Source organism: Pocillopora verrucosa, chromosome 9 (assembly GCF_036669915.1).
Source record: "Pocillopora verrucosa isolate sample1 chromosome 9, ASM3666991v2, whole genome shotgun sequence".
NCBI lineage: Eukaryota > Metazoa > Cnidaria > Anthozoa > Scleractinia > Pocilloporidae > Pocillopora > Pocillopora verrucosa.
Genome location: NC_089320.1, coordinates 19185240 through 19213163, shown reverse-complemented (window position 1 = coordinate 19213163; position 27924 = coordinate 19185240). Strand labels below are relative to the sequence as shown.

Below are 27924 nucleotides of genomic sequence, written 5' to 3'. Positions count from 1 at the left end.
GCATTGTTTCAAAGTAAACTAAGTAAGTAAACTTTTTTGATAATGGAATCCTGTGCAAAAAATTGCCATTGAAAGCTTCAGTATTTGAATTGGCAAGATTTACTTTCATGAGTTCAGCTTTCCCTCTGCTCTGGTATGAAGCTCTGTCTACTGGTAGGTCTGCGCGTTCTCTTAGAGGATCCCTATGTAAAGATTGGGACTTATGCCAGATATGTTATCTAAAAACAAACAACACAATACTAGTTTGGTCACTATCACAATAAAAATCTTTATTTCAGCTAAACTACGAATAATGGAAAAATGAATAAAAGTAAAACGATTGTAACCGTACAATAAAAAAACAAATCATAAGCTCTTTCCAGTGCTTTTTCAGTTAAAGAATGATGCTACCTAAACATGCATAAAAAAGACACACATGAGCTAAAACTTCAATTTCATAAATGTTATTAACCCACTATTTTCATTTTGGCTTAACTGCAGAATACCCGGCCGCTTTGGTCCGCCTCACTTACAAGTGTCGGTAGGCTTTGAATATCGAGGCATAACACAATAGACGCTATTCTTATTCAATGACATGTAAATGAGTGGCCGGGTATTCTGCAGTTGCTCCTTAATTTTACCATTGAATTCAATCGTAATTCTAGTCTTGAAATGCAACACGTTTTGAAATTTTAGTTAATCAAACGAGGGAGAGGATTATAATGAAATTTAATCTTGCAATATGTAAGTTTACATTTTAATGTACTGAAATGAAGATTGTCCTAGTATGGTCGGTCGTTAATTAGTTGGGATTTGATTGCTGTAAGCTGTTAAAGCTCTGTTTTCGAATCCACAACTAATCGTTTGAAAAAAATCACACTTTTCAACCTTCCTCATGCACGTATGCTGAAAAAGGTTCGCCTGTTTCTCTTTTTAATTTCTATTTTGTGAATGCCACTTCCAGCTTTATATTTTTTCAAACATAAAGTGTATTGTTATCGTCTTGAACCTACTACTCAAAAGCTTTTGAAACTCTTTCTGGTGCGACAAAGTAGTTGTTTTTTAAAAAATAAAACCTTCATATTTGCGACTGATCTGATCCTAAGCAAAGTTTATGGACCTAACTAGTCAACAATTTAACTGCAAACACAGCTTCCACCATGTGGTAAAACGCTTTCAGATCAGAATAATCAGTGAATTCTAGGTTGAAATCACGGCGTCCCGTAATTACGGATGCAACTTGCTCCAGGTTCCCGCTCTGATGTGCTCCAACTCTACGCTTTCGCCAGGCAAATTTAAGGGCACTGGAAACAATTCTTCCCGGCTGAACCATTCGGAGGTCTAAGAGAAACAATAAAAACCGAGTTTAAAGTTACCTAATGACACATTTTTTTCAAGTTTAGTGACAGAACGTTTATCATTCTTTTTAATGTAGTTAAGAGTGTAATAAGGCAAAGTTGTGGTCTAAGATATGATTGCCGTAGAAAGTCGAATTTACTAAGGCAGATAATGATGATGAATGTGCAGGCGTAACAGTCTAGACGTGAAACCTTATTGAAACTATACAATGTCAAAAAAAAAATCGAAACAAATGCGATGAAGCCTAACTGATTATTTTGATTACCTTTCAGGTCAATTATCTTCTTCGTTTTCTTGATCTCCTTAATTTCTCCTTCGTTAACCTTGGATCTCAGCTCCAGTCTGCCGGCATCTTCTTGGAGGTGAAGTTCTCCAAAATGCGGCAATTTTTTACCTGGAATGGAAGGAGGTTTGGATATCCTTAAATGACAGACAATCGACCACATGAAACCTTAATTAATGCTTTCATCTTGTGTTCAATTTATGAAAAATATGAAATATTAGATGGTGGATCACTAAATTTACATTGGTTATAGTGCGCCAACGGATACTAGTTCATATAGATATGCATAAACAAAACTACTAGCCGAGCATCTTCTTAAAGAGTATTACCATTTTTGGAATGAAGGAACACACGAACTCCACAGCAAAGTTTTTCCACGGCTCTCCTTTGATTGAAAGTTCTTGTAGGTCTGGCAATTTCAGGGAACATAGAGCGATAGGTAAATGCAATGGCTGTTGCTAAGATACTTCCTGTAACTTCAGCGTTGGGTAGCTCACTCAAGGAAAAATGATCTCCGGGACAAACCAGCACGGTAGAACCTCCATCTATTAGGTGACCCCATATTTCTTCGACCGAGGTGGGGGACCACGGAGAAAAGCGCTCGTTTTGGCTTTTGAGATAGGTAAGGGGACCACGATAACGAACCTAGAGGTGGATGCAGAAGTAAAAAACCATTTAAAATATTCTCCATTTGTGATTGGGCATCAAACCAATATTGCGCATATCATAAATCACACTTCGTACCTCTTGAGGCTGCCATTCTAGATGTGTTCTACGAGATATTCTATGATTCATCAGTAACGACTCTCTAAGAGCCTTTAAGTCGTGGGTTAAGAGACCTTTCTCATGGCACAATTTCTGTAGTTCTTCTATAACCTCGTCTTGTGTATTATTCTCCCGCAAATGCTGATATTCGTCAGCTGTCATCATCAGGGTGTCCACTGCAACCTTTCTCAGATGGTTCTCAAATTGAAACTGTAAACAAAGAAAAGCGTTCGATATTCTATTATGGTCATTAAAATACTAAGACTTTTAAGATGGGCAATTTATGAACATGAGTCCATAGTTACCAGCATGGATCCGAAGAGCATTTTTGAGTTGGTGATAGCCTTAAGTATAGAGTATATTTTATCAGTAGAAAGGATTAACATGCATCAGAATTTTACAGGGTCAATCATTTGTCTTCCTATTACTCTCCACAAGAGATTTTAAACTGACACTCAGTTATAGTCTCTTGCTGTTTCTTTGTGAAAAAAATTATGCTAGTGCTAGTTAAAAAGAAGTTATCAAATTCTTTCAAGGCTAGTGGTTCAGTCTCAGAAAGAGGCGTAAACGTTTTTTTTGTAAATTTTCAAAACAGAAGTTGGTTTGTTTATTTTCTTTATGGCTTCAATGCAAATAAGTGGGAAAATAGTTCAGACATAAGAGCCATTCCACAAATTTATTCTTATTTTGTGTGATAAGGATCGCGAACACACCTGTACGTGTCGATGTGAGGCGGCTGCATCCTCCTGAATGGAAACCATTCTAGCACTAATTGTCCGCGTGTGCAGATTCCAAGGAAATGTGTCAATCATGGCCAAAAACTCTACGCTTTGATTCCTCTCTGTCAACAAAGAAGCCATTTCGTAAGCAACGATTCCGCCGTACGAATATCCGCCGAGGAAGTAAGGCCCATGAGGTTGTTTATTCATGATCAGTTGAACATAATGTGCGGCAAGTTCACGTACTGTGCCCCAGTCCTCACTGACTGCTGTTGGATCGGTGAAGCCCAGAGCGTAAAAGGAGACCAGATCCTAGAGAGGTGATGGAATAATTTCAGTGACAATTGTTCAAATGATTGGAAACTGCACCCTTCGATGACTTGTGCATTGTGGGGTTCAAGACGTACTGAAACGATAGTATAGAGGTGAACTCTATTTTAAAGTGGTAATGTTTAAATGTTCAGTGGTAATGTTTTAGTGGTCGAGCGTCCTAACGCTTTGTGCAGTTTCAAAATTTGGACAAATACCACATTTACCAACCTTTCATAAGACTTAAATTGAGAATCAGAAAAGAAAGGTTACTTCTTTAAGTGTTGATAACGTTCAATTGGTATCACAGAAAGCTTTAGCATACAGAAAATGCTTCCATTACCTGAGCTACTTAAGATCACCTATTTACGACCATTTACCTGTCCTTGAAATCCAGTGGAAATTGGCACCAAGTTCATTGCATAACGGTGAAAGGGGTGAACACAGAAAAAGTTGACAGCTGAGGTGACAGGAGTGTACAGGGGAACGACTTGGACCTGCTGCTGCTCCTGTGTCGTTGTATGAGGCATTTCCACCATTACTTTAGCCGGTTGAGTTGCACTTTCTTGACTTTGAGTTTCTTGAGGTCGCCCACTTGAGGTTTGGCCACTAAGTCTTGCTGTGACGTCTCTTGACAATTTGATCAGGGTAGTATCGGGTTGCATGAAATAGAAAACCTGAAAACAACCAGATTATTTTTTTTATTGGTGTCAATAAAGAAATCTATAGCATATTTCCTCGAAAAATGAATGATGCTGACAAAGTCTGAAATAATAAACGAGAAGCAACGGAAATCTCACTCAACGTAAATGAAGAGAACGGGAGTTATGTGCCTGTGTCATAAGTCATCAATTGGCTATTATGTTTACCATTCTCTGCGAGTCAAGGAAACTTAATGTTTATTCGGCAAGTCACCGTCAGTTTTTATGAAGCAACGTACCTCAAAAGAGACCTCCAATTCAGCTTCAAAATGCATTTTTAGAATAAGAGCCCCTGTTGAGTCAATGCCATAGCTATACAAATTCTTGTTGTAATCTGTTTCGGAGAGATTTGTGAGCCCTGTACGCTCTTGAAGAACCAAAACGAGGTACTCTAAAACAAGCGCTTCCTTCTTCTCTGAGTCCCTCTCCATCACAATTCTTTCCACAAGAGAAACTGCTAAATTGGTCTGGTTATCAGAAATGCTTTGTTCAGCAGTTATAGCCGATAGTCGGGGTGTCTTCCTCAAGCCTTCATAGGTCTTCTGGTAGCGTGGCCAGTCCAGTCCACATAGCATAAGTTGAAAGCGGCTCGGTTCCTCAGTGAGAATTCTGGCCATGTATTTAACTCCTAGGAAAATAGTTTTGAGACAGAAATGTTCCGTTATGGGTTAGTTTCTACATGAACTATGCTAAGTTTACGACTAGGTGCCCGTGATGAATTTATGAATTAAGAGTTATTATGAATTCCACCCATCAAGCTTGTGAAAAATCTCACAAAACCACCTGCGTAAACGATCACCCCTGCTTTAAACAACCAGTGTCTGGTTTGGATTAATTCTCCTTATCAGCCAGCTTCAGATTAGCTCCCTTTTTTCACCAGCCGAGGAGTTCCTTGCGCAGTTTTATATATTATAACTTGAGATTTTACTTAATTTTGGCTTACCATCCTTGGCATGGATAAAGCCCAATCCTCCCATGGTCATCAGCTTAGCAACATGGCTGTCTCGTGTCATTACTCCAGCTCCAGATATGGGTCCCCAGTTTATAGCCAGTCCCGGTAAACCAAGAACCTTTCTTCGATACTCAGCCAGAGCATCTTGGAAATGGTTGCTAGCTGCGTATGACGTCTGTCCCATGTTTCCCAAGACTGAAGCAATGGATGAAAACATGACGAAGAAATCCAAATCCATGTCCAGGCTCATTTGATGTAGTAAGAATGAACCTATAGGTTGGTTGAAAACTGTTAGCTAAACCATTTGAAATAGTCCCGGGACGCATTTTAGCAAACTGTAACATTGGGGGAAGGGCAAGTTGACCACCTTTAATGAACACGTTGAAGCTTTTCGTGAAAAGAGTCCATTTGGCCACGGCCACCCCAATGGAATGTAATCGAAACTTACAAATGTGGCTGAATGTTACTAAATTGTTAGCACAAACCATAGTTACAATAATAGTAGTAGTGAAGTGATACAGGTGATACAAGCAATATTGTAATGCACTCAGAAACATATCTCATTCTTATTGATCTATGAAGAATGTATAAATAAGTCATAGGCAGCAATTAGGGATTTCTGCCCTGCACTCTGCCAAAATTAAAACTTTGGAGGATAAATAAAATATGTTTCATTGTAAAATACTACAAAAACAAAATGTCTGATATGTGGTGTCACATCTATTGCATGAAATGATAAATTGAAAAGACATTTGAACCATTTACAAACCTTTAATCTTGGAGCCCATGACGACACTGAAACTTTCAAAAGTGAAATCTCTTATGAATTGATCTTTGAGAACCATAGCAGAGTTCACGATGCCAGCCACGCTTGGCAGGGATTTAAGTTTCTCTTTGAGAGACAACATTTGATCCTCGTCAGATATGTCGATCTATACGGAAACAAAAAACGTATATTTTTGTTGAAATCTATTTTTTTAGGATTACTTTATCCTTATCTACATTTCTTTTAGCAGAAAAAGAATCATCGAGGTTGTGCACGCAACTAGAATAGTTTTGAAAATAAAGCTGAAACAAATCCAGGCCTTTACAGAATTCCTACTTGTGCCCTCGTGAAACTGGCTGGGTGTCTATCTAATGACATTATTGGGCCAACCCTGAATGAGCATAATGTGAATTCAAAATGCTAATACTTGTGTTTATAACTGCGGTAATATAAGTTTTATTCATTTTGGCTTTCATGCCGCATTTGACCTCTCTGATTTCGTTAAATTCCTCTAATTCAGCTGTCTTTTGATAATGTATTCGCTTTTTAAGCTCAGATATTTGCTATTTGATTATTCTATAACCCATGCAACCAAAAATAACCACCTGAAACATATGGATCTTTGTGCTGGTCCTTCTTTCCAATTCTCGGACCTCTTGAAGTTTGGCATCCGAGGGTTTAGAGCGACCAATGAGTCCTATGGACTGCGCTCCATTCTCAGCCATCCAGCGAGCCACTTCAAACCCATATCCGCGGATACCCCCTGCTACCAAATACGTTCTGTTTTCTCTTAGACCACAGTCATCTAAACCACGTGGAAGGATAGGAATCTTGTTTAAGCCGCTCTCCTTTTCAGATGATGGGAACGAATAGAGTAGAAATGATATATCAGTGGATGCGTTCTTATGACTACTTGAAGCTGACGGATCGGTGAGGGTGGCATTTGCTACTTCGATGGCTGTTTCTACCTTACTAGACACTGACTGAATTCTTAGAAGCGTTCCCAGATTTCCTGTCCGTCTTAGCAACTGAACGCTCTCTGCACTGAGCTTTTGGAAGACCTGAGGAGCTCTGAGGACATCCACAACTTCTGCTCTCTCATATGCGATATTGGTATCTGCGTTGAACACAACGTCACCTTGGAATTTGGAACTTAGAATGATAATACGTCCACCCCTTTTGAGAGAACGACTACTTTTCTGAAGTAAGTTGGGGGAAGGTGGGTAAAAAAATACCACGGTATCAAAATTGTGACTGAGATCGTCATGGAGACCACAGGAACTCTGATTTATTACACGTTCCGCACCCATCTCAGTAAGAACAGTTTTTGTGTCTGAACGACAAGCGTCAGAAATGGTGCAGAATGCTCGGTGCCCTAATGCTTTTGCAAGGACAACTGCGGCAGGCCCAGGACCCCGGTTTGCTTCATGTATCAGTAGTTTTCGACTTCCGTTTCCTGCTTCTGCTGCTCTTTGAAGGGCGTACAAAGCTATGGCTAAACTTCCAGGAACAAATGTGGCTTGCTGCCTTGTTAAGCTGGTTGGTTTAACAAAGACGTTGTTGATAGGAACGGTAACGGTGCGCGAAACCCGGCCTGAGGACATGATACCACAAACTTCGTCTCCAATCTTCAAAGTGTTTAGGCTCCCTCCTGATAAATCCGTCACCTTTCCAAGAATGAAGACACTTCCGTTTGGTCTGGAAACATCAATAATAGATTCAGAGGGAGTCCAGCAATGAAGAATGTCTATTGTAACTTCTGAGTACGATGGTTTCGAAAGACTGTTCTCACGTAGGCAGATCGTCGATGAAGACGGGTTTCTTGATAGGTACCAGGTGGCTCTTTCTTTGCTTTTAACTGCGTTAGTTGTGGGTTGTTCTGAGGAAGTTCCTGATCTCACGATGCGATTGACGAAGCGCTTGCCGTCACGAAAGACTACCTCTTCTTCATTGCTTTCACTCAAAATTTCATCCATTAGAGAATCTACGTCGCCTGTATCCCTTTTGTTGCTAATGTCAACAGCTTTGATTGTGAAGTTTGGGTCTTCGATGCCTGCTGTTCGGCGAAAACCCCAGACTGTAGAACACCACGGAAAGGAGTTTGTCCCAGGAAACTTCTCTGAGCTATCCAACATCTGTGAACGCTCGGTGACGAGGAAGATTTGGCAGTTGTGCCACTTCTTCTCCGTTAGGTACTTCATTAAGAAAACGGAACTATGTAGGGCAAGGCTTTGGACTTCATCTATTACACTGAAGTCATGAGGTCGATTTGTCGCCTCTACTGGCCACAAGTTTATGACGCAGAGGTGTGATGAATTTCCCGGTGGTATGTCATTAATGGCTGCCATTATTGCTTCTTCTACCGTACCCCTAGGACTTCCATCACTTGGCGGGTCAAGAGCAGTCAGGTTTGCGTTAGCTTCCTGTAGTCTTCTTAATAAGGCATGCGAGAAACTTGAAGACTCTTTTAGCAGTAGGCAGTTCAGACGTGGCTCCGCACCTCTCTTCTCTCGTAAGTCCTCTTGTATCCACTGGATTTCGTACCTAAGCTCCTCGAAAGGATATTCACGTTGCGTGCTTGTCACCCCAGCCAAACGAAAGTCACCTATGGTTAGCAAAACTGTTCCACAAGGGCTCATCAAACGAACATCAAAACTTCCAAGTTTGGTCTCAATGGCGTGGCAATAAAGCTGGTTGGTTGCTGGAACGTGGTTAAGGGTGACGCTTTTGAATCCCACGGGCACAATGGATGTATCCTCGCCCTCTAAGTTTCCAAGGGCAACGAAGCAGGATTGCAGACAGGCATCTAAAATACAGGGATGTAAGACGTAAGCACCTCTTTCGTTTTGAATGGTTGGCGATTCACTTATGTCAATCAAGCAAAATCCTTCATTGTCCCGTTGCCATATCTTTTTGATTAATGAGAATTTGGGGCCATAATTGAAGCCAAACTTTTCGGTTAGTCGTTTGAAGCTCTCCACAGGCATTTGTTCCATGTTTGCTTTCAGCTCATTTATACTTGAACCACCTTGATTGAAAACTATAAAGCAAAAACAGCGGATCAGTTAAATGACGTGAGGTGATGTCAATATTTGTCATCTCTACACAAATGATTTTCAATCCATGCATTTTAAGAAATTTCGTTCCAGGAAAATAATGGAAATATAGTATATTGAAACATTATACCATAGTATAGATCCCACGCCGTGATTATTACAACGGGAGGTCTTGACAGGAACGATGAAATTATATTCGGCTTTCTCTGTCTTATGAAATGAGTTATCATAACTTATACTGACAAATTCAGTGCTCTCTGATATTCAAAAAACAACTACGATTGCCTGGTGATGGTGATAGAGAGAAAACAAAAATTTAACGACATCATACCTTTATTATCAAAACTATGGCGACTTTCCAAAAGATCTATGGAGATGTTCCCGCTGCTCAATGTTATCTCAGACTCGTCATCCTGAACACTTGTAATATGAAATTTAGCCTCGTCAATTCTGCTGCTTTTTTGAAGCCGAAGACGTAAACATCGGACCTTAGAAGCGAAGAAAAAATACAAAATGAATAGGGACACCTGAAGCAATTTTCTACCTTACTTTTTTCCACCGTGCTAAAAAATAATTTGATCTGTACGCGTATTTTTCTAGTTACCTGTGTTTCGGGCAGGGTAAGAATGCTAAAGAGCTTTACATCACTAAGTTCCAGGCCAGACACGTTTGCGAACTTATCCTTCACCATTCCAAATGCCATTTCTAAATAGACAGCTCCAGGCATAACAGCACCTCCTTGAATGAAAGAGTGATCCTTGAGTGTTGGAAAGCGATGGAGGTCAATTTCAGTTTCCCAGCAGTGCAAGTGAGAGTAGGGGTCGGCCATTTTCTCTTGAGGAAGAAATGGATGTGATGGTTTCTTTTCTATCTGCTTTGATCCGAAAGGAGGGATTGTGGCAAAAGTTGAACGCTCGTCGTACCAAAAAGTTTTCTCTAACCAGGGAGAATTCAGAGAACGAACAAACCTTGCTGATGGATTCTTCTGCACACAAGTCCAATCTACTGGATGTCCCGTCGTGTACAGTTGACAAACTGTGTTTTGAAGAAAGGATTTGTGTTGATCTTTAACAGGTACCTTTCTTCGAGGAAGTGTTGCCAGAACAACTGGAGTTTCTTGGTCTTCTAGCTTTTCTTGTCGAGAAATCTGTTTAACATAATGGGCTAAAATTGGCTGTGCACTTATCTCGATAATCTGTCTAAAGCCGCTGCCGAGAAGTTGTTTCATGGCTGGATAGAACTGGACCGAGGAGCGAATATTTTGCCACCAATAGTCGCCGTTAAACCGCTGACCCGACAGAACTTCACCATGTACTGTAGAGTACATTGGGATTTTAGACAGCTGAGGATTCAGGTTAATGCGTTTTACAGCTGCAGAAAACGGTTTTTTGATTGGTTCCATGTAAATGGTGTGAAAAGCGCGTTTTGTACCAAGAATGCGCCAGAAGGTATCTTTTGCGTACATTGCGAGATGTTGACCGAGGATCTCTATTGACCGGGATTCTCCAGCCACGGTAACACTGTCTGCATCATTCACTGCGGCTATGTCCAGCGTGTCGCTTAGCTGTAAAGACTCCAATAACGCCCTCGCCTTTACTTCGGACATGCCCAGAGCTGCCATACCACCATCTTCAGCGCATTTATCTTGAAGGGTGGACCGAGCTAGGACTAATTGAACTGCTTCTTTGACAGTGATGATGCCAGCAGTACAGGCAGCTGCAAACTCTCCTAAGCTGTGCCCAATCACGGCAGATGGATGGATTTTCCATGACATTAATAGTTTTGCAGTCGCATATTGGATGGCAAACGTTGCTGGCTGAGCGATGTAATTCTCAGAAATTCTTGAGTCTCCCTCGGGTGCCATCAACTCATCCATGAGAGACCATGTCGCGCCTAAATTCTGAAGTAAATCGTTCACCACTAAGACAGCGTCTCTGAAGGTGGCTTCACATTCAATTAGCTGTCTTCCCATTGCATACCATTGTGATCCTTGACCACCAAACATGAAAACAAATTTTCCGTTGTTAGAGCTCGCTTCGGCGTAAGAAACCAGCTTATCCCAACCCACGCAGTCATCAGCGAAAGCTGCCAAAGAGTGAGATGCTTCAGCAGTGGAGTTGAAAGGAACTGCCAACCGGTACGGAAACCGACTTCGGCATTCATTCAAAGAGAAGCACAAGTTTTCTGTGAAGGTTTCATCCATTTCTTCCACGTTATCTTTAATCCATTCAGAGTACTGATGAGCCATCTTTTGTAAAGCTTCTTTAGAACGCGCTGACAGGGTAAGAACATGGCTTCGGTGAAGAACACTTTCTTCATGCGACATTTGCTTTGCAGTAATTTCGCGAAGGATTAAATGCACATTTGATCCACCAAAACCAAATGAGTTTATGGCAGCTACTCGTAGTTTTCCATCCTCTTTTTCCCACGGCTCACTTGTTTGTTGCACAACTAGTTTGTTTTCTTCCAGCTTCAGCTTTGGATTTAGGACTTGAACGTTGACAGTTGGTACATACTTCTTGTTTTTGATCATCAGCGCCACCTTGATTATGCCCGCAAGACCGGAAGTAGATTCTGTGTGATTGAGGTTTGACTTGACGGAGCCGATCCTTAATTTTCGCTTTGGTGATGTTATATTTCTAGAATATACATCAGCTATGGAGGTGACCTCAACCACATCTCCGATTGCAGTACCTGTTCCATGCGCCTCCACGTAATCCACATCTTTTGCAGTCAAACCAGACTGTTCTAGGACCATCTTAGACAATTCCGCTTGCACTTTCGCACTTGGGGCAGTAATCGGTACTGCATTTTGTCCATCGTTGTTCACACCACAAGCAATAATTTCGCAGTATGGATCATCTTTGTCACATAAGGCTGCATTCGTCAACTTCAAAACAATTGCTGCAAAACCTTCTCCGCGGCCATAACCATCGCCAGAGGCATCAAAACTCTTACATCGCCCGTCAGGAGCCAGAAGTCCACCAAGGCTTGACCCCATTTGCTTAACGTGACTCAGGACAATGTTAGGTGCACAAACAATCGCCACCTCGCATTCCTCATTGTGCAGACTGTCAGCGGCTAGTTTGAGAGCAGTCAAAGATGACGAACATGCTGTATCAACAACAATACTCGGACCTGTCAAGTTAAGGCAAAAGGAAACTCTGTTTGCAAGAATACTCATTGCGTTACCAACTGCGGTGAACTGGTCTATATTATGATAGTTTGATGGGTGTCCTACAATTTCGGGGTAATCCATATTCATCACTCCAACAAAGACGCCCGTCCTACATCCCTGCAGGTCTTCAAGTCGCATACCAGCATCCTCAATGGCTTCGTAAACCACATGTAGAAGGATTCTTTGCTGAGGATCCATTGCACGAGCTTCTTGATCAGAAATACCGAAGAACTTGTTGTCAAACTGTGTTAAATCCTCTAAGTAGGAGCCATTCACAACGCAGAGGCGTCCACTCACAAAGCGCCGAGGATTGTAGTATTCATGAAATAATTTATGTTGCTCAGTTCTGTTCTTGGGGAATGCACCATGGAAACTCTTCCCGTGCTCAAGTAGATCCCAAAACAAGTCTTTAGTGCTGGCTCCAGGGAATCTGCAACTGATGCCAACGATCGAAATTCCAGGGCGTTTAGACTTGATTTGGCGTTTGTTGTCATCCCGTACATCTATAGATAACGGCGGTAGATCGATTTGTTCCTTAGACGTAGGCAAACTATCTGCACTGCACCGAGAACTCAAAAGATGCACTAATTCGGTCAATAGTGCAATCATTGCTGGCAAAACAACGAGAGCCTGAATCAGCCCAAGAGCAAAGACTAGAGGAAGAAGTCTGTGGAAAATGTCTCCCAGACTGGGATAAATGAAGCCTAGTGACAAGGAACCACAACTCATTACTAACCAACTAATAACCACAGGCCACCCAACAAAGCGTATAGCGTCGATAACTCGATACCTAATTTCTGTCCTTGCTGAAAATACAAATGAGTAGGCAACTTGAAAGCAAAAATTTAGGGTTATCATACTGGTTGCAAAGACAGAGAGAAAAGAGACTTTGTTGAAAGGAATCTCTAACACCACTATGATAGCTGCCGCCTCCAATAATAGGATGTCCATTGTAAGAGCCAAGAGAGTGCTAATCTCTAAGTTGAGAGTTGATAACAGGGAGATTACGAACACCACGGCTGTGGCAGCTGCAAAAACAAATATGCATGCTTCCTGTTTTAACAAAAACACATCGTCGAGACCGAAGAATCTCTTGGATACTGCGACGGGTTCCAAGTCAAACTGTAATAAGTCTTTTCTCAACATCTCCACGGATTTCTCGTCCTTCTGATATCTGTTGAATAGTGGCATATTCAGATGAACTCGAGATGCCAAAATTTTGAATGGGGATTCTGTAGGTCCAAAACGCAAGTCTTGCCGTATCGGAGCGTTTCGGGATTGGTTCAGGAACTGTCCTAGACACGTATAAAATGCTGAGTATGAGCAAGTTTTATTCTGATATATCGCCCACTTTCGTAACGCTTCCATCCAACAAGATGTTACTCCATTGCTGTAAGAGGACTTTTTTAGTTTATCACAAATTTTCACCATTTCATTCTGCACGGCCGGCTCGGAATAGTCAGTGTTCTGGGAAAAAAGGATACTGATGTCACCTTTCCTTGTAAAGAATTTAGTCTGTGCAGTCTTAAACTTCTTAAAGTTGTCATTTCCATAAAGTGACTCAATGGTGCTAGTTTTGTCAAGAAGTTGTAAAGCAGATAAGGTACACAAAACGAAGACACAGACGAGGAAAATAATGGCAGCAGCTTTTCCACCAGACGACGTCATTATGCGCGTGAGGGCTTTCAGAATACGTGGTGGTTTATTCTTCTGATTTTGCTCCATTTCCGGTTCGTCACTTTTTACCTTTGACATCTTATGGAGAGATATCAGCAAAATGGCTGTCACCACAAAGGCCACAGAAGTGACCATATTAACGACAAGGGTTGCTAAGAAAAAATGTGCAATGACATCAAATGAAGATTTAACTGCAACTGCAGAAAGTAGTGTTCCACATACTGTAGATAGCACAGCGGGATATCCTACTTTGAAGACACAAATACCGACTCGATGCTCAAGTGATGCTATTGTTCTCTGCCGTTCCCATTCGAGTAAGAAATGTACAACATCTAAGGTTCCTTTCGCCATAAAAAAGAAGGGGATAAACAAGGTAGTGGGGAAAAAGGTAATGTGAGCTATTGAGATGATACCAGCAGAACATAGTAGTGGGGCCAAAATAGAAGTAGCCATCAATAACATTGTTGATGACCAACGGAGACTCTTAGAGGAAAAGTGTATGACAATGAAGACAAGAACAGTCATTGCGAATGGAAAAAAGCAAAGTGACCATAATTCAGGTTTCAAAACATTTTGCAGAGCATCAGTTTTTGTCCTCGCAGTGTTGAAGGAAAGTGACACACATTTCAATCGATCACTAATCTGATAGAGGAGATTCTCAAACGATTTTTCAAAAGCAAGAATTTTTTGCTGATCTTTTCCATCGGTTGCACTTTTGATGAAGTAAATAACTCGAAGGGCGTCGGCTCTTGAACTCTGTGAAGATGTCTTCGGCTGGGCCTGAAAATTACCAATCATTTCCTTGTATGAAGAATTAAACGTTTGACCGGTTGAGAGAACCATGGACGAATTTTTCAACTCGCGAGCCAGAATGGAAGAAAGGTTCTTTAACTTATCAAACTGAAATTCAGCTAGCTCGAGTGGATTGCTGATAATGCAGGGTTGTTTGGCAAGTTTTTGGAGAGGATTTGGATTCAAATTCTTCAAGCATATTTCATGGAATCCACTGATGTTCACCACGGTCCAGTGCACAAGTAAAGCGTCCTTCAAACAATTCCATCTCAAGATGTTATTTCCAAGCTTAGGGGTCATAATAATTTCTTCTTGCCGCGCATCGAGGCGAGGAAAGAATTGTGACGCATGTCGCAAGTCTTCCCTAGATTGGCCACTGGATGCGGTAAAACTCTCCACTAAAGGTGGGTCCGCACGAAATCGAATGAGTCCTAGGCAACTTACGATAAGAACTGCAAGAAATCCGAATAGGAAAAACCATGGTTTCCGAACTAGAACGAATCCCAGCTTGTCGAAAGTTGCCTGGTAGGTGTAAAGAATACGATATGATAGCGTTCTGCGTCCTTCAGTGGTAGCTTTACATTCCCATCGAGTCTTTTTTCTGGTTCGCAGAGCCTTATAGGACCTAGACGTGAATATGCGATTTGTTTCGTAATTAGGAAACATATAGAAGAACTGCGACACAGAATCTGCTAAATTAACGAGGTGCCACTGTCAAGAATTCAAGATTTCAAGAATTCAGTGAGGAATGAAGGGGATTAAAAAAAAGAGAAATATTCTCCTCAGGATAATTCTTTGTTTATTGTGGAGGACCTGCTTGATGTTGTATTTATATCGTAAGGAGGTGTACGAGAATTTATGATTTCCGAACGAAGGCACCTGCTGTTCAGAGTCTAGCTTCGGTGAGGTAACCTCTAAACTCTCAACACACCTTTGCTTTCATCGCTTGTCATTGTCCATGCATTTCATAAATCTTAAGATTTACATCTTTTAAAGAATGCAATAAGAAGATCTTCGATGGTCGACTGATAAGGAATTTTTCCGGTAGCACATTTTAATCTCAGCATTAAAGCCGTTGTTTTGTCTGCAACACACATTTTTTTTTCATCACATGGACAACTCCATCAAGATTAAACTATATACACCATGAGATTGAAACGAAAACGATATCAATCCAACTAGGCACAAAAAGCAATAATAAAGTTAATGATCTCTTCTGATTAAATTTTGACGCTTATTCAGAAAACTATGATGATCCAAGATTTGGAAGAAATGCGCAAGTTAGACAAAAAGCCCATGTGACTCTCTTATCGCAGAAAAATGTTTAAGGAGCTCCTTGAAGAGTGAGCCAAGGTTAAAAAGAAAAATAGGCTTTAACGCAGCCTAGCGGCTTGGGCTAAAATTACCTCATTGTTTCCTTTTACAAACGACCCTAAGCGATCGTAAAACTTACCGCGACAGAGTATCATGACTACAACTGAAAGAACAACTGAATAAAACGAACAGAATAAATTTTATGTCGACGAATAGGTTCGTACAATTGACGGAGTAATATTAACCAACCGAATTGAGGAAGTCCGAGAGGATCGATATCATGATTATAACGGACTGAATTGGTCCGTGGAAGATGACGATTACCTTGCGTCATTTGTGTCAAAAATTACAATGCAGGCTCTATTTCAACCTATCTTTATATCTTCAATGATTTTCGAAACAAGACTTTCTCTTCATAATTGTGTTCTAAAAGCAGCCATTGCTGCATGTTTACTTTCGACTAAATCTTTCTCGACATTTCCTGCTAAAATTTCATTCTAAATGTGCGTTTGTAGTGGTGAATGATATATTTACGCTAAGTCCGAATTTTGAATTGCGATATTCACTTTTGGCGCTCGATAACTTTCTAAGGATCCAAAATCGTATAATGTTTTTTCAATAACGCTTTGAAAGCAATTCTTCGTCGAACGACTTAGGTCTCGGTCCTAAATGCGATCGAATTTTTCTTCCAGCTGATTCACCGGTCAAATTTTCGGCGGCTCAGAACTTGCCAAATTTTCGGCGAAAAATCATTGTTCAAAATTTCTGCGAATACTTCACCGATTAAGCTTTCTGCTCTTTTGGTTAAGAGGTCATATGAATGGTTTTGATGGCAGTGTTACTGAAACTCTCCCATGATGCAACACCTGCATAAATTGTCACATATCACACAATATTTCTCACACGCTAAAGTGTTTTTTTCGTGCCGCTGTGAAACGTTCCCTCTCTAACTTCAGCTTTCGTTTCGAAATGGATTAAAATGAGATGCTTAATTGTGTGCAATGTCTTCTGGAGGCAAGAATTCATAAAAAAAGCAAATAAGAGTAATGCATAAATATCAACTATAGCAAAGTCAGCGTTGGCACCTACCGCGGCGGTAGCGATTTGTTGATCGTTGCCTAAGAGCGAGTTAAATCAAACTCACAACTTCGCGACGTATCTGGGAGTCTCTGAGAGAAAACCTAAGCTTTCGTCAAAGGAAAAAACGCTGTCGATGTTCACAAGACCCATTTTGGGCTACGAGATTCTGCTTATGGAAGAAGCCCCCCCGAAAATCCGGATAGTGGTCAAAATGGCCTTGTGAACATCGACAGCGTTTTTTCCTTTGACGAAAGCTTAGGTTTTTCTCTCAGAGACTCTCAGATACGTCGCGAAGTTGTGAGTTTGATTTAACTCGCTCTTAGGCTACGATCAACAAATTGCTACCGCCGCGTTGTGATGAACTTTCGTTCAAATCTATGCTTCTTAAGAGCTCCTGCGTGTCCGGTAGATGCAAGGGGGTACTAAAGGTCACGTTGCAAGATACTAACTTCAGTTTTGGAAAACTTAGGTTTAAGTACTTGACTTAAATTTGTTTGGAAAACAATCAAAGAACACACTTATGGCCAACTCGTGCATAAAGTACTTAACCTAGAGACGAAATATGGTTGTGAACTTGTAATTATTGTCTTCTCTTATCTCAAAACCAAGCTTCCGGATAATCACGTACCAAGAGTTCCATAATTATGATAATCATCCAACTTCGCAGAATAATTATAAACGCTTATAAATCTACAAAAATAGCGCAAATAGTATCCTACGTTATTTCGCTAACCAGCGTGTTTTTAACTGCGTTAAAGAAAGGCCGAATAAAGTGTATTCTTTCTCCTCTTAAATCAGTTTTTTTAGGAAATTCGGTTCAGAGCTAGCTTGTAAAGCTTCTGGTTGGAGAGTGCCAAGTAGGAACTACCTTGAAGAGGACAAGCCGGCGGAGGAGGTTTACGCGCAGTAATAGTGGAGTATTCTGTACGCTTCGCAGTTAATTTTAAATAGCCGCGACTGTTGTTTCCGCCTTTCGGACCACGTGACCAACGTATGACGTGTGGAACTAAAAAGGTTCTATTGGTTAGATCCCTGATTGTTAACAGGTTTGATTGACACTTTCATTTTGCCGACGTGATCCAATCGTCATTTCTTCAAATATGACGGCTGTTTGGATTAGTGGTTCCCGTTGAGACACTTTGGTGCCGCGAAAATTTAGCCGGGACAGCACTCTTGCACAACGAAGAAACTCGTGTGCAAGTGCTCACTTTACTTCGTTAAAAGCGCATTATCAGATGGATGCAGAGGCTACTCGTCTGATTGACTTATTCACAAAGCTTCGATCGGTGAAGAATTCGTAAGAAATTTGACCGGTTAATCAAATATCAAAAAGTTTCAGTCGCGTTAGTCATCACTCGGTTGATGTTTTCGCGGAAAATTTGATGGGTGAAGAATTCCAATAATATTGGACAGGATTTCATTCGCAGGAGATTTAACCAGATCGCAGAAAAATTCAATCGTATTAAAAGCAAGATCTATGGCGTTTGGAACAGAATCGCGCACAAAGCGTCAGCTAGGAAATATATGGTACGAGTTTGATTCTTTCTGAGTAAGCAACCGTGCGCGCAAAATAAATTTTACAACTCAGGACTTGGAGCTCGCTTAGTCGCATAGCTTCTAATTGAAAGTTAATTCTATTTGTAAAGACTGGTTTCGAGAATCAGTGAAGTTATAAAAAGGTAGATTGAAACAGAAACAAAGTTTGCATCGTAATTTTAAGCCATATATCGTGCTACAGAACTGCGAATATTGTTAAAGAAGCCATAATCTTCTTAAAAGACAAAGTTATTGACTGCTTAACTGTTGCGATTTGGATCTCTATTACAAACGACCTAAACGGCTTTATCTCGAATTTTCTTCAATAACGGGCACTGTATTATCCTTTCCGGGAATGTTCCCATTGCAAATGAAGTCAGAGTCATTTCTGCCATAAGTACAATTTTTTGACGGAAAAGAACCGAAGCATTACTTTTGTATCAGAGAGAAGAAAGTTTTCACTGGGTATGGGAACAGTTAAGAAAGGAAAAAAAAAACCAAAAACAAAACAGGAGAAAAAACAGCTATAATTGTGTACATACCGGTCTGGCTGGCTCGAATCGCTTTCCAGATCAGCATCTACCTCAAACTCCTCCATAATCAGATATCAGTTCTTGAGTTTAACTTACAAATGTCCAGAGGTGTTTCAGCAAGACGCTCTCCACACGAATGACACGAGAACTCTAGAACGACGCTTCCTTATAATTGGATGGGTCAATGGTGCGCAGTGCATTGTTTGGCTATTTCATCTCTTCAGGACTTCAGGAACAAAACATTTCTTGGAATTATCTTTCACGCCCATCCGTTCCAGATTGTAACGCAAATTTTTGATGCGCTTGCAGTTCTCGTTTCAAACCCAGAGTTGTGCAAACAATTTCGAACTTCCGCAGACAAGTATTTTCGTACACGTTGTCAGCGAGGGATGCTTAGATTATTATTTTGTAGGCTATAAACCTTGTCTATTTCTTTTCAATACTGCTCTAAGATCTTACACTCCTCTTCATTTCAATTTTAATCTATTCGTGAGTAATCGACAGACTCGTGTGCACGGAAACCCTAACGCATTCATCACGATTCCGTGCAACCCTTCACGTGTCTCCTCACTTACACGTGCAGTCTGCACACTTCAAGCTCAGTTCGATGTTACTCATGTTGCCAATGTAACTTCCTTATTAGGTTATCATTTCAAGGAAACTCTTATAAGAGTTATTGAGGTTAAACCCCATTATGGTTTCTCACGTGTCTCCTCGCTTACATGTGCAGCCTGCACGCTTGACGCTGATGTTATTCACGTTTCCAAGGTAGATAATTTGTTTATATATCATGTCAAAGAAACTCTTGAGGATTATGGCTATCTTTTCCTTTTATCCTCTCTTGCTAAAGTTAAGGTGACTTCGTATGTTATGCTACGTGATTTAAAATAAATGCAAATGCGGTAAGAAGCTCGCTCACGGCTCAACTTAGCACATAAAAAATGATCAGCGATCAAACTGTTCTTAATTGCGGATACAAAGTTTATCTCACTGATGATGTTCTATTCCTAGAACGAGTTCCTTTGATACAATTTTTGTTATCAAAACTGAAACAAACGAAAACTAATGAATTACCCGTCACGCCTATTGTGATGACGTTTGTGCTTTTGCTGAAGATACAAAGGTAAAAAGTGAAAGAATCTCCTGTAACACGAGTCAGTTATGAGTAAGCCAATGAAATAGCGACAACCTTGGCCTTCACAAAAATAAAGAACTTCGTTAAGGGAGGAACATAATTGTTTGTGAAATAATCATGCATCGGTGCTATTGCGGTTAAGAATACTTAACGATTTTTTTTATCCATCTTTTGTTTGACAAATTTCGTTTCTAGAAATTTATGGTCCAAATGTACAATGGCGCATTCAATGTCATAATTTTTCACGTGAAACGCGACTCTGGATATTGTTTGTTTGTTTTTTATGATCTTAATAGCCAAGATCTTTCCACCGGCCGGTGAAAGATGACCAACGTTTCAAATCGTCTGAAACATGGCCGGTAAACTTACTTCAATCTCAAAACATTTCGTGTGAAATACAATTTTAGTTTCTGTTCATTTGGAAGACAGCTGTGATCGTAAAGGTGACATAAGCTTTGATTCATCTAAACATGACCGGTGATCTTACGTAATCGGATAACTTCCTGCTTTTCAGAGAATTCATTTCAAGGAGTTTATTCTTGTTAGGCGCTTTGTTTCAGTTTGCGGGTTTAGACAAACTAGAATTCAAGATTACCCACGAGATGGGAGTTAAAAATATTTACAGCTTTTGATTCCGACGCCAATTCGTCTGCCTGACAATATTACGTAATCTTTCCCTTTCTCTCCCACACTTGGCGAAGAGTCTTGTTTTGATTGCAGTCACGGAATCCAAAAAAATGTTACTTCTCTTAAACTTTGTCTGTTGCTGAAGTGCACTCGAAAACAACAGTCAACACATAATTTGTAACATGAAAAGTTTGCGAAGTAAGCACATATAAAAGGTTTTTTCTATGGTAAGGTTCGCTTGAACGTATAATGCGTCTATTCTTGGAAAGAAGGACAACAGATAAAGAAAATCAAACATTGACACCGGACAATAAAAAGGCCACAGACTATCTGCTTAATGAGAGTAGGCAATTACATGATTGATGAGAGTACGTCCTTCACTGTAAGTCCTTTTATTTCGCTCAAAATGATTTCATAAGTGTCCAGCTGTTCCAGTTTAGTTTTCGTACGTCCACCAATTTCTGTTCCTTGACTCCTTGTCTTAACAATGTAACCACATTAATTACAAAGGAATGCAAAATCACGTGATTTCTGAAAACGAATCACAAGTGTTCTGTCGAAAACGAAGTGTTATTGAGCCACAAACATTTTTCTGAGAACTGTTGCTGTTTAAAACATGGTCGGCAAAAAGGTGCAGCAATCTATTTTAACAGCAAATTAATTCTTAGAAACATGAAAGGTCCAGAACATCAAAGATTCATGTTAATGCTACCATCGAAAGGCCACAAGGCAAACCCAACAAAGTTATTTCAAGCTGTTCGCTACGAAAATGTGAGAAAATTACAAGCTCTTACTATACGAGCAAAACGAAATGCTTCGGCAACTTTCCGGGAAGCACAAATAGCAGTGTCTGAAGTTCTTGGCCGACTACGCTTTGACACATCAGTAGCTGCTGCGAGGCGCGAGCGACAGGCCGCCATCTTAAAAACAGATGGAATAGCGACACGGTGGTAAAGACGGTTTAAAAAGACGAATACCTGAGGAAAGTTTCATGGTTCACTGGACAAATACGTTGTTTGGTCCTTCTCCAGTTTTCTTGTCTAATTCCAAACAAAGTATCCACAAACATGTACAGATAATCATATTCGTCGCTCAACATTTCCCTTTAGATGCAAAACATGACTCGCTTTTCTCCGAAATCGCGTGACTTTGCGTTTTGTTCAATATGGATAGTCTGTAACGCAATTCTGCCTCCCGTGATCACTATGAAAACAATTTTCTGTGTGTATGATTTAGCACAGCTAAAGGCGATAACAATTTTGCATTCATTGCTTTGCCTGTTTTGATTTTATTTTTTTAAACGTAGATACAGAACAACAAGTGAATTCACTCACAACTGAACGGCTTACGAGTCAATCGAGTCTCTTCACCGCCAGTTTGAAAAAGCCACTTGAACAAAAGCGAACGTTCGTTGAACTAAGGCTGGTGTGGGTCTTTATCATTTCTGAAAAAACTTATTAATTTTGCATCCGTTTAAAGAAAAAATGCCCACTACGGTCGAGCGCAAGTGAAAATAACTTTCGTCTGAAGATACCTCCCGGCGGCTTAGGAAACGTGGTGCGTTTTTTCCTCGCATCATTCTTTAAAACCCTAAAAAATTATGAGAAATTGGCATCAGGCTTTAATTCAGTGCAGAGCAGGGAGCGTGTCAGCATTTTGGTTATCAAAACGTATATGAGTCAACTGTAGATTGATTGTCGGCAATTTCTCCAAACCTGCAGGCGAAATAGTGTTGACATTCTCATTGATCAACGTGGTCGCCAGTAAACCACAACGTCAAAGAAAAACATCTGTAGATCCCTTGAATAAGACAGTAACTTAGTAAGTGCCTACGTAAGTATTTCTTTGCAGATAGGTTACAGGAGATGAGCTACTATTATCCAAACATAAATCATGATAATGGTCGCGTTGTGGGCAATCAACTTCATTAACAAATCAAACTTTTAAAGGTCCAAAGAATTTGCATTTCTGTGAGTTTGAAAGCAATATATCTCTCCTTGACCCATTGACATTGTACCCTTACGTAAGTCACGGTGTTTAGGGCAAAAGATACTCAGGAGGCTAATTTGTTTATGTTCTCAAGGATTTGGCGAGAAGAGTTAAGAGAGAACCGCATACATATATGTTATTTGCCGGCTGGGAGGTCCGTATGGTGAAAAACTGTGACCGAGGTCTTGAAAATACTGCCCGAGGCCGTAGGCCGAGGGCAGCATTTTCAAGACCAAGGTCACAGTTTTTCACCATACGGACCGACCCTTAGCCGGTAAATAACATATTTATTGTTTTTAAACTTGACGAAATTCTTTCCGAAAGAACCCGAATGATTTATGGCCGTAAATACGGCAAGATCTTCCATAAACTGAACAATTTTTGAGTGGGTAAATGGTAGTTAAAATAGAGGTGATGCAAATTTAAGAGAGATGCCTCAGCGAAACATTTTCATTTCCGTAACGATAAAGGTGATTTAAAAGGCTTCCAAACAAACTTTGAAACATTATTTTTACAAGTATCTGCCACAAACTGACACCTGTCAATTAGAGAGCGCGCAAGAAAAAGAAAAGCGAAGGAACATTTGAAAACCAACAGAACTAGTTTGGCAAGGACTGTCACGACAATGTTTTCTTCAAAATCAGTTAATGATCTAACGGAAAGTATTATTCACTCTCATCGACGATTCATTCATATACGAAGATTTACCTCTGTTCATTAAGTAAACGGCGAGGAAATTAATTGTGAGTAAATTCAATCTTTTTATTTTGAAGTTGTGAGAGTTTGCTCGTTTGTTTGCTGTAATGGCGTGTTTAACTCTGATCTTTCCTTCACAAAAACTAAATTCGAACGGCACACTCCAACGAGACACAAGGGAATGTAATGCGGCCTTTTCTCAAAAAATTCCTTCAATTTCTGTTGTGCAATTTAAGGTACAAATGTCCAAATTGAACGGAATTGGAAAGACTCACCAGGAGCGTATATTTGTTGTAGAACTTAAATTAAAACTTCGCTCGCTCTTTCACTATGAACAAATTGCTCGAGAAAATTCAGATATTAAATGAATGAAAGTTCCATCGTTCAGTTTAACTGTAACCAAATACCTCACGTTCCAACTTTCTGGGTACTTTTTGTGAACGATTAAAATTAATTGCAGAAGGTTTTTAGGCCGCTTGTCAACCAACGTAATGACACTATTGTTTATACAAATTCATTCTGAAACCAATATTTTTCTGTCAACCAAAGTGATTTGATAGAGAGAAAAGAGAGGATTCATAAGTTATTTATCGGCTTGAGGTAGTGACCGACGTGTTGGCTTAAAAATACTGCCCAGCCGGAAAACGAGGTATATTTATGAAAAATGACAACGAAAGTTGGGATGTACTCGGCGACTCACGAAAGCGTTACCGTGGCCCGTGGGCAGAGATAGGAAAATACTGACCGGGTAAAGAACCAATCAGATTGCAAGATTCGTTACCGTGCCCTCTAAAAAAACAATAAAAAAGAGAAACACATGAACGTTTCTCCTCATATAGAAATTGCAACTGCTTATGCTCGCGTGCGTTTTATTTTCTTTTATATCAATGAAGTACGCTTTTATGATGATTAAACCAAAAAAATGTACGTGCAGAACAAAGTGTAATCATGCAATTGTCAGAGCCTGAGTGCGTTGCAGCACTGCATTGCTTCGCCCCTCGGATTTCTGACCTTTCCCCTCTATGCATTATTCAAAAGCTGTGGTAAACATCGGCGTCGATTAACCCCTCTGCGTTGGCTAAACGCTGGGGGAAGCAATGGGTTTCGCTATTGGTCCAAGCCGACATCACAGAGGAAAGAGGGAAGGCTTAGGAGCGGGCTAAAATTAGGTCCATCTTTAAGTGGCCAGCATTGATTCCCCCACTTCGGGTATGCTCTAAGACTATAGCCTCCTCAGAATAAAGTCCTCATTCACTTCTAGGTCTAAGTGTTTTGCTCTGCACGTAGCTGAACGCAGCCAAGAAGATTGCGTTGAACTCTAGAGGGTAATATTTTGACTCTTAATGTACGCAAAGTGGTAGAATTGTTTGGCCTCACAGTGCTATCGTATGATGGTCTGTATTCCTCTGGAGTATCTCCACTTGCTCTATCAGACGGAGCATTTCCAAATTGTCTACACTCCAGGCTAGGTGAACTCTCTTATTTTTTCTGTGCATCTTAGGAGTCTGTTAACTCATTCGGGGCTGAAATAACATCATCATCGTACTTTGAGAAAACATTACATTGCGACGATATTGTACATCGTCAGCCCCTTCAAGGAAAACTTTTCCTCCATTCTCCTGACTTTAAAAACTGTATAAGGAGACTTCTTTGACATCGTCTTTTCTTCCTTCTGTCGCTTTAACTCCTTATCATCTTCTTGGGTCTTGCTTTGATATGAATTTCTCCTGCGGTCTGCATACACCTTCCCTTTTCCTTTCGTTTCATTGTCGCAATCTTGGACTTCATCTTCAATGCTTAAACTAACCCACCTTTAAGAGTTAAAACTCTTAAAGGTTGGTTAGTTTGGTCCTGATGCGTCATCCACAAAATAATTCAGCAAGGCTAACCCAAGTTGTTGATGCGGTGTACTGCGACCTATTAATTTGGAGATGTCGATCTCTGCTTTTCAGCTGCAACCCTCGGCTTCGGCAATACGTAGGAGCCTCATTTCGATACTGCGGTTTTGCCTTTCAATTTCTCTTTAGGCCTGTGGCTATTAAAGTGCGGTTTTCCTATGTTCAATTCCGTTCCCCTCCAAATACTTCTTGAAAGGCCACTTACAAATTGTTTCCCATTTTTGGTTCTAAGAGAAAAAAGAAAGCCATGTGTAATTTGAATATTCCACAGACTTCTTTTCAGAGGTGGTATGTTGTCGGAGAGGTGCAGATATTGTTGTCAGGAAAAAAATATTCAGTGATATTGACCAGTCCAATAATACTCCTCACTTTAGCAGCATTCTTCGGTTCACGAACATCATTAACAGTCTTAACTTTAACATCTGGTGTACCAATTCGACGGGCAGAGAGAGTACGACTTATGAACCCAAACTCTGACATCTTTAACTGACACTTGCCACACTTCAGAGTCATCCCCAGGCTGCTCAATAATCTGATTATGTTCTCAAATCTTCTGTCATGTTCCTCCTCAACGAGAGCATGTATTATCACACCATCAGAAATGTTATGGGCGCCATCCTTTTAAGTAGGACTTCTCAGTGGTGGAGTACCTTCTGCTATTCTCAGGCACACAATTTAGACTGAATCTGGGTCGTTTGTATACGCGGCATCCATTATGTGTGCCAAATGTGTTGCTCGAAGGTGAATATAGCCAAAAGTATTCTGAGTTGAGTAGCCAATCAGAGTGCGCCCTCAACGCTATCCACCTTTTTACTGCATACTAATCGCTGTTCATGGCAAGCCTCTTATTTTCGAAGAAATTTCATTATCACTAGAAACACTAGAACCGCCTAAAACGCCAAACGCATCATCATAATCATCATTCAACTTAGCTTCAACGTACACCTACCTTACATGGTGAGCTGAACTACTCTTTCCTACAGAGTTTTATCCACGCGGTCCTCCAGCGCCGCGACCACTCTTTTAATTCTTCTTAGTCTCCTTAGGTTTACACACGACCTCAAGCTGTCCAGTATCATTACACTTTCTGCATTGACTTTATGCCGCACATTTCTTGCTCTAGCATCCCTATGGAATCCGTCTCCCTACTCATTATTATTTACCTCACCACAGACTTCGCCACTTTGTGAATGCGCCTTTTTCTCAGATTCCTCCACACAAAACGTAATGTCTCGCCAATGTTCTTTGGCGGAGTTCATACGACAAACACTTTTGTTCACGAATTTGCTCATCCACAGCGGCAGTGTCTCCAAATTCAATGGTTTGGTCTTAACCTGATCATAAACTGTTCGACGGTTTCGATTCGTTAGCCAGACAGTTGACTTTTGGCTTGTATCACGAAAAGAATGCTTTTCATAAGATCATCCGCTTCAGAAGTGGCTTATTCTCCAACGTCGTTCAACGTGAAATAAGGATCTTGAGCGTTCAATCTGACGGTCTGCGCCGACAAAGCTCGGTTCTGGCCGGCAATTTTGATCCTTTTCCTATCGCGAGCAGTTTAATAGTTTGCCGCCATCCTTCCCAGCGGGCTGAAATACCATCTGTTCTGAATAATCGAGGAGAATCGCCGAAATATGTACGTAATATCTCGAATAAAACGCCGCGAACTACCGTCTATTTCGCCGAAATGTAGAGTACGTAATTGCATAACAGAAATCATCGCAAGCTATTGCATAACACAAGTCATCCATCAAAGCGCATGCTGCGTTAGATAAGACACAAATCTGGGGAGGGGGGGGGGGGAGGGAGGGTAGGACTTAAACGGTCACAAGTACAACAAAGAGTGCCAGTCAATGTGAACTACGATTGCAAGTTTGAGAAAGAACATGGCTTTCTGGTGTCTACCATTGGACTACTTTACGAGATACATCTAGAAGTGATCTGCTGCAGGGTGGGGAGGGTTGGACTTACACGGTGACAAATTCAACAAGAAGTACCTCTCAAAGCGAGGTACAATGGCAAGTTTTGGAAACGATGGGGCTTTCATTAGTCCAGTCCAGGACGACGTTGCAAGATATATCTGAAAGTGATCTGGTGTGTGCTAAAGGGCTACAAAATTTTTGAAGTACATTCCCACCCAACAGTTTATCGAGTGTGAACACAATTCCCATCGGCATATGAGATCAGGTTACAGGTTTATTAAGTTGATGTAGTTTACAGGCATCCGTTTCATTTCGTTTGCAAAGTAATATATTTATAGTTGTTGCGTGGCTTGAAAGAGATCATTTACAGCTTATGAAAAGAATGTGTGTTGATGGAAATGGACTTAACCGCTTGTTCTATTACTGCTTTTTGGTATATCAATTATGTAGTGGCTATCGTAATAGTACTCTAAGAAAGCGCCCTCTCTGAAATATTGCTACTGTACTAAATAAGAAATTACGAAAAACAAAACTTCCAGTCGACAGATTCTTGTAGAGGGAGACTCTGTTTCGTTGACTATTTTAACTTAAATTTTTATTTCTTCGCGTCTCCTCGCGTCTCCTCGCTTGCACGTGCAACCTGCATGTTTGAGGTTCG

General features: G+C 40.6%; 1 protein-coding gene across 2 annotated transcripts; it reads right to left on the bottom strand.

Moving 5' to 3' along the window:
• Positions 1-292: 292 nt before the first annotated feature.
• Positions 293-21864, bottom strand: LOC131793687 (phthioceranic/hydroxyphthioceranic acid synthase). 2 transcript variants are annotated; one of them, XM_059111141.2, is made up of 13 exons: positions 21739-21864; positions 9494-12027; positions 9221-9377; positions 6439-8873; positions 5837-5999; positions 5059-5337; positions 4355-4743; positions 3795-4091; positions 3100-3417; positions 2366-2596; positions 1951-2266; positions 1604-1732; positions 293-1320 (listed from the first exon to the last, which is right to left on the bottom strand). In XM_059111141.2, exons 1-13 carry the CDS (start codon positions 21752-21754, stop codon positions 1100-1102), a joined length of 7485 nt encoding a protein of 2494 aa, XP_058967124.2. In that variant the 5' UTR covers positions 21755-21864; the 3' UTR covers positions 293-1099. The 2 variants fall into 2 exon arrangements, with proteins under 2 accessions (XP_058967124.2, XP_058967122.2); XM_059111139.2 differs by lacking the exon at positions 21739-21864 and adding an exon at positions 19009-19134 and having other exon boundaries at positions 9494-15161.
• Between the last annotated feature and the right edge of the window lie 6060 nt (positions 21865-27924).